The sequence below is a fragment of the Formica exsecta genome, unplaced genomic scaffold (assembly GCF_003651465.1).
Source record: "Formica exsecta isolate Colony F162 unplaced genomic scaffold, ASM365146v1 scaffold80, whole genome shotgun sequence".
NCBI classification, from domain to species: domain Eukaryota; kingdom Metazoa; phylum Arthropoda; class Insecta; order Hymenoptera; family Formicidae; genus Formica; species Formica exsecta.
In genome coordinates this window covers 1,919,050-1,933,723 of record NW_021853570.1, presented here as the reverse complement: position 1 = coordinate 1,933,723, position 14,674 = coordinate 1,919,050, and the positions used below count along the sequence as shown (strand labels likewise).

The following is a 14,674-nucleotide window of genomic DNA, read 5'->3' as shown; positions in this document are numbered from 1 at the left end:
ACTCTTTTTTTTTTTTTTTTATCCGATCGAATTAAACATTATTACTTTATGATAATTGATGACACAAAAACAGCTGTTTTTCTCAGGTAGCTGCTGATACTCAATGATAACATCTAAATGTAAAGAAACGTGGCCGGCATGTAGACGGATCAGGCTCGGCTTACAAAATATGAATGTGGAGACGAGACGACCGATTAAGTTACACAGATATCATGTATCAATGACAGGTGTTAGTAAGCACGCATCAACAAAAGCCACGTGTATCATCGCAAATTCTGTCAGTCAGGTAATTAATTAAACACATGCGAAAAAAAATAAATAAAAAAAAAACAAGAATAAGTAAGCTTATGTAATAAAAATCTAAAAATTCAGAAGAAAAATAGAAATAACTTTTTAAAACTACCAGAAAATTTTATACAAATCTGTTTCATATAACTTAAAGTTTATTTTATTTATATTATTCTTAATTAACATTTTTTTACTATACATTCATTCATCTGTTCAATTGTTACATATAAAACATAATGTAACTTAAAAAGTGTGTTACATATATAAACCACATGCAGACATACACGCAACTATCTTTTATATAAAAAAAAATATATATTGTACAAATATTTGACCAATTACTTTTTCTCATCATTTAGATTATACTTTGTTTTCAATTTATCTAGATCTTCCATCTTTTTATCAACGTCAATTCGCTTAAATGCTTTGTTACTCTGATAATACAGAACCACTAAATAACGATTACATACGTTGAAACCACTTAAATGATCACACGCATTCTTTGCATCAAATATATCTTCGTATACAACAAATGCTGTGCCTCTTGTCTCTGCTGTGTTACCTCTGAAAGAGAAACATATTTTTAGCAAAAATTTGTCAGAGAGAGAGAGATTTTTACTCTACTCGAATACATTGTCCATAATACATTACTTACACCCCATACGTTGAAACCACTTAAATGATCACACGCATTCTTTGCATCAAATATATCTTCGTATACAACAAATGCTGTGCCTCTTGTCTCTGCTGTGTTACCTCTGAAAGAGAAACATATTTTTAATAAATATGTCAGAGAGAGAGAGAGAGATTTTTACTCTACTCGAATACATTGTCCATAATACATTACTTACACCCTAATTTGTCTGATAGCTCCATATTTTCCAAATATATCATACATTTCTTCAGCTGTAATCTTGTATGGTAGGTTTCTGATATACAACACTCTGTTTACTTCGGGTGGCAACCGTACCTTGAGCAAAAATTTCACATTTATAACAACTAATATATAATACACATATATGAGAGGTTAGATTAGGTTAGAGTTAGCATCGGTCAAGACGATTTGTCATATCATATGCAAATGTTCTATACTTACATTAGCACGGCGTTGCAACATTGCCATAGTCATTTTTGCAAGTTAATTTTTTCTACTAAAATTCTTGTAAAATAATAAAATTTGGAATATCTATAGAATAACCTAATGATGTATCCAGATAAACTTCAAATTGCTTTTGGAGCTCTCGAGCGGTGGAAATGTGAAGCTTTATTTAAGAGCTACCAACGTTGAAAAATAAATTCTCTGTTCCTACATGTAGACCATAGATATATAAAATTTATGATGATAAAACTTATTTTCTATGCAAAAGACGTAAGAAATCTCTCTTCTGTTATATTTATATAATCTATGCCGATTTTTTTTCTATCATATCTAATCAGCACGATCAGGCGAGTATTGCCGGGTGTGCCTGTTAATAATCAAAGTAGAAGAATTATATAATACGCAGTTCGCGATCACGCACAAGTGCGATCATTCGGTGATTTAAACGATTATATTGCAGATTCAAGATAATAAATCAAATATCTTAATATGGCAAATCAAATTAAGGTAAAAATGTTTATTTTTAACCAGCATTATAAAAATTCATCAATGACTGAATTCTAATTGTGGAGGATAAGAGAATAGTAGAATAAACACACATACACATTAATATATCATATATTATATTTTTACAATACAAGAATTAGCCGTTTTAAAAAAATCAGAGTTGATAAATAAAACAAATAATCACATGAATATATATATATATATATATTCTTATCAAAGTTATTTAGTATTCTCAAAGTGATTGACAATAATAAACTTAATGCTGATAAAAATAGATCTGTAAGAGATAAATAATTGAAAAGAACTATTTTCAAAAAATATATGTGTACATAGAAAGATATTTTAACATACCTTATGTTATCTGTGTATTATGGGTCCCAATATATTCCAAATATTCTTTTTGTTTAAAATAATATAAAATTGTTATATTGATGTTATTAATATATTTTTAAATTCTAGGTAGGAATAATAAGTGGCTCAGGTCTGGGTGATTGTCTGCACAAAACATTCAATTGTAATAATACTGTAAGTCGTGAGAATGCAAAAAATGATTTTGGATATCCCTCTAGTGATCTTTATTATGGATGCATTGATGGAATAAATATAGTGTTGTTATCCAGGTAAAATTCTAAACAAGTTTTTTGATTCATGATTTGTATATCTATTTTTTTATATTGTATATTAGAAAAATGCAATCATTGCAATCATGCAATCATAGAGTTATACATCGATATCTGTATTTAGGTTCTTATTGGCCTTTTGGCTATTATGATTTTATTATTTATTTATTATTTATCAACAACAATTTTTTTCCCCATTTATCATATTTGTTTAAATTATATTAATTGACATTCTTCTTTTTTGGCTTGATACAGACATGGTGAGGGACATAAGATAAATCCTACTGGGGTTAATTACCGTGCTAATATAGAAGCATTGCGACTTGCCGGATGTACTCATGTATTGGCATCTACTGCATGTGGATCATTGACAGAATCTATCAGTAGAGGACAATTAGTTGTACCTGATAGCTTCATAGACAGAACTTTTGCTAGAAAACCTACACTCTATGATGGAACATCTGTCAAATACAGCGGTAAATAGATTTTATATATTTGTTATATGTATAAATAAAATACAATGCTTATAAAATTATAGGAGTATGCCATGTACCAATGGAACCTGCATTTGATCCACGAACATCTGAAATCTTAATACAAGCTGCAAAAAAATTAGGATATAATATAAGGAAAGGTGGGACAATAGTAACCATTGAAGGACCACGTTTTTCCTCTAAAGCAGAAAGTAATGCTCTACGTCTCTGGGGTGGACATTTAGTTAGCATGACTATATGTCCAGAGGTCTGTATATCATAATAAACTCATATATAAATTAATAACTATATATATTTTAGGAATATAACTTTTGTAACTATTTATATTTTGTCACAAATCAGGTATTCTTAGCGAAAGAAGCAGGTCTCTTGTATGCAGCTGTAGCAATGGCAACTGATTACGATTGTTGGAGAGATTGTGAAGATAATGTTAATGCAGCTGATGTCCTAGTTGTATTCAAACAAAATGTTGATAAAATAACAAATGTATTACTAGAAACAGTAAAAATTATTGGTTCTGGAGAATGGAAGCAGGATATTCTTAAATTGAAGGTAATATTTATTTTATTGGATAGTATTTATAAATTATAAAATATATAGAAATATTATATATATATATATAATACATGATCATAAATGATAATCATTAGAGCCTAAGAAATGTACAAAACTTTATTGTATACACATTCCATGTGCTCAAATTTTTATATCGTTTGTATAGGAACTTTTATATAAAGAAAGTCACATTTATATATTATAGCAATTTTTATATAACTGCAAATACACACACACATATATATATATATGTAGAGTGTCTTGTGTATATTGATGAAAATAAAATACTTTATATATACACATCTACATATATACATGGTATCCCAAATTAACAAATCAAAATATAATTCAAAAACATTGATCCATTTGATCCATAACGTCCTAATGATCAGACTCTACTAATTTTTAACACTATCTCATCAGTACCATAGGAAAAAACAAGTAACCATAGAATAAAATAAATGCTTTATCGTTATTTGAAATAAATGATATATAAGAAACAAATTTATAAAATTAAATAGATAATGAAACATTTATTTAAATTCTGATCTTAGCTTATAGAGATATTATAGATATAATTAAATATTAGTACAATTTTGTGCATATATATTTTATCAAAAAAGTAATTCTTAATTACAAATAAAAGAATCACAACTACATCGGCAATCAAATATGAAAAAATATTCAACATATTTAATGTAAAAAATGTCAGATGGAAGACATAAAAGTGGAGTTGTTTTTAAATCTGTTTAATTTCGCCACTGCAATGCGGACAACATGTCATATTATTAGTATCAGATCGTGGAAGAAACATTTGCCCGCCAACTGCGACCGCCGCCCCCATCACCGCAGAACAGGCAATATCTTCTCTCCCAGTCATGGGTAATTTTTGATTCATTAGCAACTGCAATATTTAAATATTAATTTATTAGATCAAAATGATATATCTTCTCATAAAGGTTGAATAGTCGAGCAGCCTTACCTTCTCCGCGTTGTTTTCAGCGAGTGTTTTCATATCTAAACCAATTATATTAATTTCCTTCCGTAATTCTGAATCTGGGATACCACTGAGAAGACTGCCTTTCAGGATTTCTGTCAGTTGACAACATCCTTGTGCCAAATCTATGATATTAGTGCTCACTAATTCATGTTTTTTGCCAGATATTCCTATAGGATCGAATTTCTCTCGTAGAATCGTGAGCATTCTAAAGAAATAAAACTTGTTCATTAATTTGATCAAATTATATAGATACAGTGTAGCATGTGTTCATAATATATCTATAAAACTTATATGTACCTATATGTTTTAAGGGATGTATCACGAATACCATTATGTTCTTCTAATAATCGTTTTATAGTTTCCTGCAGTTCTGTTGTTCTCTGACAAAGTGCAGCCTTCCATCTTGCCAAATCTTCCACCATTAAGCTGTAATAAGTTTTACTTTAGTGACATATCACTGTTTCATTAAAATTTGATGGAATAATTTATTATAAAAATTTTATGAGACAAATCAAAATAGAAACTGCAACAATTCCATATAATCTTGGAAATAACTGTTAATTACCTACTAGCTAGAAATTTACTTCTCCAAACTTCACACTGGCCTGCCAACCATTCTGTTTGTTCTTGATGCGTAGATAAATGTTGTGCCGAATTCAACAGAGCTCTGGCAAGTTGCAATTTATCCTCAGTTAACAGATGAACTCTTGTTTCCAAATCCTCTCCTACTGCGGCAACTAACAAGTTCTTCAATTCACCATTGACCTGTATATGTAAGAATATACATTTTTACATAAATTATAAATATTAAATATGATAAAATTTGTTTTTAGATTGAAATGGATAATCATTTTGTACCTGTGCTTGAAATTTCAACTGAGTTTCAAGTTGACTGTTTTCTTCCTTTAGCTTGCGGATTTCAGCCTCATACACTCGTTTCTCACTGTCCCATTCATTTTCCAGTACTTTTTCCATATTTTCCTTCACACAATCTTTTAATCTCATATCGTTATCTTGGATTTTCATTGCAGCAACCTGTGCAATGGTAACATTCATTCGCGACTCATTCCTAAACAATTTCTTGTTCTTTTTTTCAAATGGTACTATAGGATTAACAGCTGCCTTGTAAGGCTCATATGGTACAAACTTTGGTTCTTTCGACTTTAAGGAATGCAAGATACGTCTCTCTTGTTTTATATTATCAATATTCTTTGGCACTAGATTTACTATTGTACCAGTGGGAGTGACTGGAGGGGTCGATCTTAATTGTTTCAGATTTGTAGGATGATAAATGAGAGTATCCCCTAAACGACTTCGGCTTTGCTTACTCTCAACCTTGTCCGCTATCACATTTTCCATGCCATCTCCCTGCGTTCGTTCAACGCAATTCATTACGTGAACATCTTGGAAAAGAGAGAAAATATAATTGTAATAATTATTAATTGAAATATTACAATTCTTTTGTTCTTTCTGCATCCATATGGCATTATATACATAATCCAAATAGTTTATTAATGCTAATAATACATTTTTATCCTCATTAACTTCAATTATCAATTTGTCATTTTGTGTTATCTTTATATTATTATTTACAATAAGATTAATAGAACCAACCTGGTTGACAGTGAGTACTGTGTTTCTTAAAATTTGCAGGGATACTCATGTTTGGCAGTGTACACACTTATTGCAAATATACAATCTGTTATAATATCATGTATTTAATATTTATTTATACACTTTACGCGAATATAACGCAAATGGGCTTTTAGCTAATAGTCATTCCATATAGCTATATATATATGCATGTATGTTAAAGGCAACGAAGGAGGGGAGAGCAGGGGTGAGGGGATATAAGGTGATACGAGATTGCGCCACAAACCACAATGCTGGACAATGCCCTCATTCGGAGAATGTCTGTACCAAGCGTTTACGCCATATTTGTAGGCTACGTTCTGATGCAATAGATGCACACATACGTAACTGCAATGAGAAAGGTAATGTATCTTTTTACAGAGAAAAAAATTTTTATTCAATATTTATATCTTAAAAAAGATATCTATTCCTAAAATATTATCTACGCGCGTTTTGAAATGCACTCTACACGAAAATATATTAAGATATATATGTGTATAATTTTTATCGGCGATAAAAAGGCGCGAAGCACGTAAAAATTATGCCATATCAAACTAACACAAAGATAACTTCAAGGATCTAAGATCGAGTATCAAGATCAAGACGTAAAATATTTCTGAGGAATACGCGATCCTGGCTCCCAAAAGCATATCCTGAAGAAATATCCTGAAGAAAATGTATCCCCATCTTCCCTGTTATCCTTGTAAGTATATGTCAGGTCTCATATAGACGAAACAATATTTTCTCGAAGGATTCGTAGAAGCAACAACTTGTGGAATGTTAGATCTGGTTAAATAGAATGAGATAGATGAAATCTATATGTATCAAAATTATCTATTTATAAGCATAACAATATAGTAATTTTCTCGATCAAACACGATCTTCGTGGATCGATCAAAAAATAAAGATATTGCAATTTTATCGTAATTATCAGCAAGTCGATGACCTAACCCTAAATATACGTTATCAAATTCAAATACTATAAATATGATCATAAATAAGTATCAGATAATTCGCAATAGCGAATGAAATTGACAGAGAACTATATAATATAGTGTCTTTTCTATAGAAATTCACATCTTCAGAGCGCTTGAAGAATTTTACTTGAGCACTATTCCGTTAAACAAACATCAATTGAAGCCGCAAAAATTTCGCAACGACCAATCGGCACGCGTTCGTTTCTCGCAAATATTCTCAGCATCAGGATAGCATGTGAGGAAAGATTTTTTTTCATCCCCAGCTCCCACCCCCGCGGCGTATGCGCTTTCGAACGGCAAGCATCCCCCGTAACAGGGCCGCATGCAGGGAGTCGAATTTTCGTCGCGACACCGAGCCGATCAACTGCGTCAGACCGACGACGAGCATCACCGAGCCTTGATCCTTCCGACACGCTCGTCAATGTCCTGTCACTCGTCAAGAGAGTGGCGCCAGAAGCATTCGCGCCACCAGGAAGCTATAACTCAGGAACGCTCTCGCTCTCTCCGCCGCGCACCTGACTTCCGGGAACCGCGATAGGACTCTCTGGAGTAGGAGGGTGTTCCAGGAGCGCCAGGATAACAGGACGTCGCGGTGCGATTTGCGCGCGCCTGGGTATTATCTACATAAATTATACTTTATGCGTCGCGAAAGCGGCGGTTTTGTCGACCTACAAGAATAGACGGAAAGTGTTTAAGATGCTCTTAGACATATGATCCTTTTTTTCGATAAAGTTAACCGCTTTTGATCGGACGCCTTTGAGAACAAAGGATAGAGAATTATGCGTAAAGATTATATGAGATGGTTCAGAAAAATGAGTCAAGACGAAAGATAAGATGAATAGATGCCGTTTTATTGTATTGTACTTTTTTTTATTGATCGCAATTCGTCTTCCGTGCGTCTTAATTTCAGGCGCCGATCACAGGCGATCATGAAACGATACGCAGCCGAGCCCGAAAAAATATCCAAATATTCGAGCATATTTCCAATAACGCTACAACATACTACACAACTGTATCGGTGACGCGAACACCAACACATTCGACTGCACTGCAACAAACATACTGTTTACTCCACGTTGATAACGTTTCACACGATTGTATGTGCGCGAGTGATTTCTCTCGCCAATAGTTATCTACAATTTAACATTAATATTTAACGTTATATTGATGCATTATAATATTTTGGAATACATTATTAAAACTCCAGAAAATTTATTCTAATAATGTATAGAAAATATACTATTGAGAAAAGTTTATATATATAATAAAGAGATTTGTAGGCTCTTTTACATTTAAGATAATGTAAGCCACACATTTTGAAAAGAAAAGAACAGATTTAAACTACAAACATTTACTAGGAAATTAACTACTTGCGAACATCCACTTTACTTTTAAATAACGATGAGAGGTGTTTGATTGCGGTGAATATTAATTGCAACACAGTAACAGGATTTATCCCAATTTGTGCTTCAAAGCACGGTCTTGTTTTTCCACTAGGGCACCATACGTGCAACGGAGTTTCTCCTAGACGTTTCTTGTTGTTCCATCCCTGGACCCATCTGGACGAGGGCAATGACCGCAGGCCGATACTTCGTATATCCTGATAACTCGCCTCCTGCACAGGTATGATAAGTAATGGATAGACGATGGAATACCGTATTTTTACGACGTTAATCAATAATTCGTCTCCGATTCAGGATCGTCAACGAGGCATCTTTCCGCCGATTATTCCGTCGGAACGTTGGAAATTACTGCAACGGCCGAAAGATAACGGTGGTTCTGAGATAGGAACGGCAACGCGACAGGATAACAGAAGGAGAAAATTACTGTGTCGGCGGAGAGTGACGCCTGCGCAGGAACATATGATACTTCCTTATATTATACGGCGATATAGACTAAAATCCACTTAATAAGGAACATCTTTTCAATCAGGTATGAATATATATACACCAAGCTAAGTAAATTGTCAACGTATTTTATAAACGTTTATTATTATAATATAAAAGATTAGAATATATAATTTTATATTGATGTATACGTAATTACGCGTAGATATTCGAAAACTTTATTTATGTGTGATTAAGTGTCATCGGTGCTTAATTCTATAGTTCCGAAACTTATGTTTTTTTTTCTTTTTCTTTTTTTTTTTTTTTTTTTTTTTTTGTTCAAATATATTTTATTAAGAATTGCAAATGGTTGAATACTTATGTGGCATTTAAATCACGCGTATAAATTGAATTTTGTACTCGAATGAATTTATATTCTCGGTAAAAACGCCGCGCGCGCGCGCGCGTAATCAATAACCGCCTTAGCGCTGGCGCGATTAAGAGAATCTGCTTGCTGTAACAATGTTTTAAGACCGGTGTCAGTGTCGCATTCTTGCCTCTTAAACCATAGCAGCCTCTGGGCGTTTAAGCCCTCAAACCGTTCTAATTGAGCTTCTTCCTTGTTACCGCGAAAGAGTTACCGGAAACAATGTCTGGAACAAAGAGAGAACAATTGAACGCTAACAAAGGCGCGTCCTCGCTTTGCATCAGCGCGCGATATAACTTTTTCTGGCTTGCTATTGTTCCGTTAGCACTACAACAGTGGCTGTGTCACGATAACGAATAACGAAGTGTCCAAAGGGGTTTCGAGATATTGACACGACTACTGGGTGGAAACGATGCGCGACTAACAGAAAATGCTGGAGCTGGCAAACGAAAAAAAAAATATATACAACTAGTTATCTGTTCTAATTTATCTAAAAAAATTATCTCAAAGCAAACATAAAATAAAATTTAGTTAGTTTTTCTATGAATCAAAAAGATCAAATTTTAACTTTAACATTATTACGAGTAAGAGGAGATGAATCAGATAATTCATTTCTATATCAAATTATATACTGAATGCTTTTAAGAAAAATATATGAGCCCTGAGATAAAATACAATTTAATTATGCTTTTGTTTCTCGTATTCTTTATAAATCGAGAAATTAACCAAGTTTAAAATCTATTAGCATGCTTATCGCTATTAATACTATTATTCCATATTTCTACGAACATATTTTATGGGGTTAATTTAACGGATCTCTTCTCAAAATCATAGATCAATTAAGCTCGTCTGCCAATTAATTAACCGAGAATTTACTTGCGAAGAGTTTCCTACTTAATTTCTCGCGCATAGAATCGTCTAGAATGCGAAAGGAAAGAAATTTCTACCGCGTAAAGCGAGGTATTCCTTCTCGTTGGAGGAAAAAGCAGCAGCCTTCGCCGCATCTCATTTTAGTCGAGTACCCTCGCGTATACGGCAAAACATTTCAATTAATTATTCCGTAATTAAGATATGAGAAAGTAGTCATTATCCGCGTATTTCCGCGTCGGTTATCCGGAAACTTTCTTCTCTTCGTCGCCCTCTTTCATTTTCACCGACCTATTCAAAAGTATCATCTCTTTTGCTTCCGATGAATTTTCCGAGGTTTCTTTTTACACCATCGACATATACAAACACACACATGAATACATATAAAGTATATAAAAAAATTATACGTTTTCTTTTAATTATTATTATAAGGTAGCTCAATCTTTTTTTTTATAGATTTTACTCTTTTAATTATCATTCATTACAACTTCTTAAATTTTTTGTTGAATTTTATTTTGTGATAATTAAAGCTCGCAAATTGAAGTCTTGAAGTATTGAAAGAAATCCATTTTAAATTAATTGATGTGAAATAGTACATTTATACCTTTTCTCAATCGCGCAGTTTTCGATATCAGACGTTTGAAGTTTTTCCGTATTTATTTATTTTTGTATGGCATTGCACTTTTGCGTCCGACCTCGCAAATATTCACGTTGGCTCTGGTCGCGGGCATTAATTATCCACATGTCAGAGAATCTCAAAGTGCTTACCAGTCAGTAAACAGCGCAAACATCGCGGCGTTACACAGAAGTAAATATCTTCAGTTATACACGCTTGACCCGGCTCGTTTGCAAGTTTTAGCTGCGATTCTATCCCAGTTAAGGAGACCACATAGATATTCATATGCTGAAAATTAAGAACCCGCAAAAATGATGATGTTTGCCAAAGGAAAATTGTCATAATAAAAAGCTCGTCATTAAAATTTAATCAAATAGAGGTGAGATATATTTTGCATAATCTCCGTATAATGTTAAATAAATGCAAAACAATTGATGCAAAATAGTTAATTTTTTAAAGCTTGATTATTAAATGTAGAATATAAAGTTTCAATCTATACAATCTACTATTTTATAGAAACGCATTTTTTCATATAGGTACACTGGGAGATCGGCGAGATATATGGAAGGGCGGCGGGGTGATCCATGGATAGGCCGCGAACTAGCCAACGCTAACTTTTCAATCTCGGTCGAATAATCCGGCGGAAAGCATCCCCGTGAGATTTACTCTGCGGCGACGCGATCCGGCCTCTTATTGGCTCGCGGGCTTTCGCGCAAACCGCTTCTCTCTATCTCCGTTTCCTCCTCACCTCCTTCTCCCTACCGTACCACAAGCGCACCCACCGACCCTCCAGCCCTCGCCGCCTCCGCCGTCATCCCCGCGCGCACTTAGCCCCGTGGTTAACTTCAATGAGCGGATAACAAGCCGCCCCTCGACTGCGCTCCTGTAATATTCGCTCGTATAAATGGACCCGCGGCTTTGTCAAATCAACTGTCGCTAGTAAACAAGTCACCCTTCTAACTTCGGCGCGCTGATACACCACCGACTCCGCGGGATACATCCTCCTCGCGCGCCACTGCCCCGGGCTTTCAGCCGCAAGATTTCTCTCCCCGATAGCACATTAATCTTAATCTATATAAGGCCGATCGTTAGGCATTGATGATATCAGGGAAGGGTGTAAGATCATGATAATATCGTTCTCGAAATATTATGGCGATCGAGTTGCTATGATACCTAATTTTAAAAAATTTTGGTTGGCATGTGCTATTCGCATCGACAAAATATCTCTAGTTTGATAAAATCAATATAATATATTTTAACACAAATATATAAATTTCGATTATTGTTGCGTTGTAATTTAAATTATGTTATTTATAATTGTTTTTATAATTTTATATATAACTTAGTAATGAAATTTAATAAGTCAAGTCATCTATGTTTAATGCTGACTATACGCGCGATTTCATGGAAACTCATTAGAGAACTTATTTAAATTCTGATCTTAGCTTATAGAGATATTATAGATATAATTAAATATTAGTACAATTTTGTGCATATATATTTTATCAAAAAAGTAATTCTTAATTACAAATAAAAGAATCACAACTACATCGGCAATCAAATATGAAAAAATATTCAACATATTTAATGTAAAAAATGTCAGATGGAAGACATAAAAGTGGAGTTGTTTTTAAATCTGTTTAATTTCGCCACTGCAATGCGGACAACATGTCATATTATTAGTATCAGATCGTGGAAGAAACATTTGCCCGCCAACTGCGACCGCCGCCCCCATCACCGCAGAACAGGCAATATCTTCTCTCCCAGTCATGGGTAATTTTTGATTCATTAGCAACTGCAATATTTAAATATTAATTTATTAGATCAAAATGATATATCTTCTCATAAAGGTTGAACAGTCGAGCAGCCTTACCTTCTCCGCGTTGTTTTCAGCGAGTGTTTTCATATCTAAACCAATTATATTAATTTCCTTCCGTAATTCTGAATCTGGGATACCACTGAGAAGACTGCCTTTCAGGATTTCTGTCAGTTGACAACATCCTTGTGCCAAATCTATGATATTAGTGCTCACTAATTCATGTTTTTTGCCAGATATTCCTATAGGATCGAATTTCTCTCGTAGAATCGTGAGCATTCTAAAGAAATAAAACTTGTTCATTAATTTGATCAAATTATATAGATACAGTGTAGCATGTGTTCATAATATATCTATAAAACTTATATGTACCTATATGTTTTAAGGGATGTATCACGAATACCATTATGTTCTTCTAATAATCGTTTTATAGTTTCCTGCAGTTCTGTTGTTCTCTGACAAAGTGCAGCCTTCCATCTTGCCAAATCTTCCACCATTAAGCTGTAATAAGTTTTACTTTAGTGACATATCACTGTTTCATTAAAATTTGATGGAATAATTTATTATAAAAATTTTACGAGACAAATCAAAATAGAAACTGCAACAATTCCATATAATCTTGGAAATAACTGTTAATTACCTACTAGCTAGAAATTTACTTCTCCAAACTTCACACTGGCCTGCCAACCATTCTGTTTGTTCTTGATGCGTAGATAAATGTTGTGCCGAATTCAACAGAGCTCTGGCAAGTTGCAATTTATCCTCAGTTAACAGATGAACTCTTGTTTCCAAATCCTCTCCTACTGCGGCAACTAACAAGTTCTTCAATTCACCATTGACCTGTATATGTAAGAATATACATTTTTACATAAATTATAAATATTAAATATGATAAAATTTGTTTTTAGATTGAAATGGATAATCATTTTGTACCTGTGCTTGAAATTTCAACTGAGTTTCAAGTTGACTGTTTTCTTCCTTTAGCTTGCGGATTTCAGCCTCATACACTCGTTTCTCACTGTCCCATTCATTTTCCAGTACTTTTTCCATATTTTCCTTCACACAATCTTTTAATCTCATATCGTTATCTTGGATTTTCATTGCAGCAACCTGTGCAATGGTAACATTCATTCGCGACTCATTCCTAAACAATTTCTTGTTCTTTTTTTCAAATGGTACTATAGGATTAACAGCTGCCTTGTAAGGCTCATATGGTACAAACTTTGGTTCTTTCGACTTTAAGGAATGCAAGATACGTCTCTCTTGTTTTATATTATCAATATTCTTTGGCACTAGATTTACTATTGTACCAGTGGGAGTGACTGGAGGGGTCGATCTTAATTGTTTCAGATTTGTAGGATGATAAATGAGAGTATCCCCTAAACGACTTCGGCTTTGCTTACTCTCAACCTTGTCCGCTATCACATTTTCCATGCCATCTCCCTGCGTTCGTTCAACGCAATTCATTACGTGAACATCTTGGAAAAGAGAGAAAATATAATTGTAATAATTATTAATTGAAATATTACAATTCTTTTGTTCTTTCTGCATCCATATGGCATTATATACATAATCCAAATAGTTTATTAATGCTAATAATACATTTTTATCCTCATTAACTTCAATTATCAATTTGTCATTTTGTGTTATCTTTATATTATTATTTACAATAAGATTAATAGAACCAACCTGGTTGACAGTGAGTACTGTGTTTCTTAAAATTTGCAGGGATACTCATGTTTGGCAGTGTACACACTTATTGCAAATATACAATCTGTTATAATATCATGTATTTAATATTTATTTATACACTTTACGCGAACATAACGCAAATGGGCTTTTAGCTAATAGTCATTCCATATAGCTATATATATATGCATGTATGTTAAAGGCAACGAAGGAGGGGAGAGCAGGGGTGAGGGGATATAAGGTGATACGAGATTGCGCCAC

At 33.4% G+C, this 14,674-nt stretch overlaps 4 protein-coding genes and 1 long non-coding RNA gene across 6 annotated transcripts in view; 2 read left to right on the top strand and 3 right to left on the bottom strand.

The window, feature by feature from the left end:
* Positions 1-1,557, bottom strand: part of LOC115244253 (splicing factor 3B subunit 6) — a 3,792-nt gene extending 2,235 nt beyond the window's left edge. The window contains exons 1-4 of one of the 2 annotated variants that reach the window (XM_029821770.1): positions 1,385-1,557; positions 1,140-1,258; positions 961-1,046; positions 426-766 (exon numbers count right to left, since the gene is read on the bottom strand). In XM_029821770.1, coding sequence (XP_029677630.1) covers positions 627-766; positions 961-1,046; positions 1,140-1,258; positions 1,385-1,417 — 378 coding nt within the window. In that variant the 5' untranslated portion in view covers positions 1,418-1,557 and the 3' untranslated portion in view covers positions 426-626. Of the gene's footprint in view, positions 1-425; positions 767-960; positions 1,047-1,139; positions 1,259-1,384 lie in introns of those variants that run through there. The other variant, XM_029821772.1, reaches the window with a different exon arrangement.
* A 155-nt stretch (positions 1,558-1,712) lies between these two features.
* Positions 1,713-3,627, top strand: LOC115244251 (S-methyl-5'-thioadenosine phosphorylase-like). The gene is made up of 5 exons (XM_029821764.1): positions 1,713-1,894; positions 2,354-2,514; positions 2,770-2,990; positions 3,053-3,255; positions 3,351-3,627. Exons 1-5 carry the CDS (start codon positions 1,877-1,879, stop codon positions 3,597-3,599), a joined length of 852 nt encoding a protein of 283 aa, XP_029677624.1. The 5' UTR covers positions 1,713-1,876; the 3' UTR covers positions 3,600-3,627.
* Positions 3,628-4,157: 530 nt separating this feature from the next.
* On the bottom strand, positions 4,158-6,380 carry LOC115244247 (golgin-45-like). The gene is made up of 6 exons (XM_029821761.1): positions 6,178-6,380; positions 5,422-5,966; positions 5,129-5,328; positions 4,861-4,989; positions 4,546-4,768; positions 4,158-4,467 (listed from the first exon to the last, which is right to left on the bottom strand). Exons 1-6 carry the CDS (start codon positions 6,224-6,226, stop codon positions 4,303-4,305), a joined length of 1,311 nt encoding a protein of 436 aa, XP_029677621.1. The 5' UTR covers positions 6,227-6,380; the 3' UTR covers positions 4,158-4,302.
* Positions 6,381-6,508: 128 nt separating this feature from the next.
* On the top strand, positions 6,509-7,783 carry LOC115244254. Its single transcript, XR_003885339.1, has 3 exons — positions 6,509-6,557; positions 6,772-6,898; positions 7,436-7,783. It is a non-coding gene; the product is annotated as an uncharacterized LOC115244254 (long non-coding RNA).
* A 4,610-nt stretch (positions 7,784-12,393) lies between these two features.
* LOC115244248 (golgin-45-like) lies at positions 12,394-14,624 on the bottom strand. The gene is made up of 6 exons (XM_029821762.1): positions 14,414-14,624; positions 13,658-14,202; positions 13,365-13,564; positions 13,097-13,225; positions 12,782-13,004; positions 12,394-12,703 (listed from the first exon to the last, which is right to left on the bottom strand). Exons 1-6 carry the CDS (start codon positions 14,460-14,462, stop codon positions 12,539-12,541), a joined length of 1,311 nt encoding a protein of 436 aa, XP_029677622.1. The 5' UTR covers positions 14,463-14,624; the 3' UTR covers positions 12,394-12,538.
* Positions 14,625-14,674: the final 50 nt, after the last annotated feature.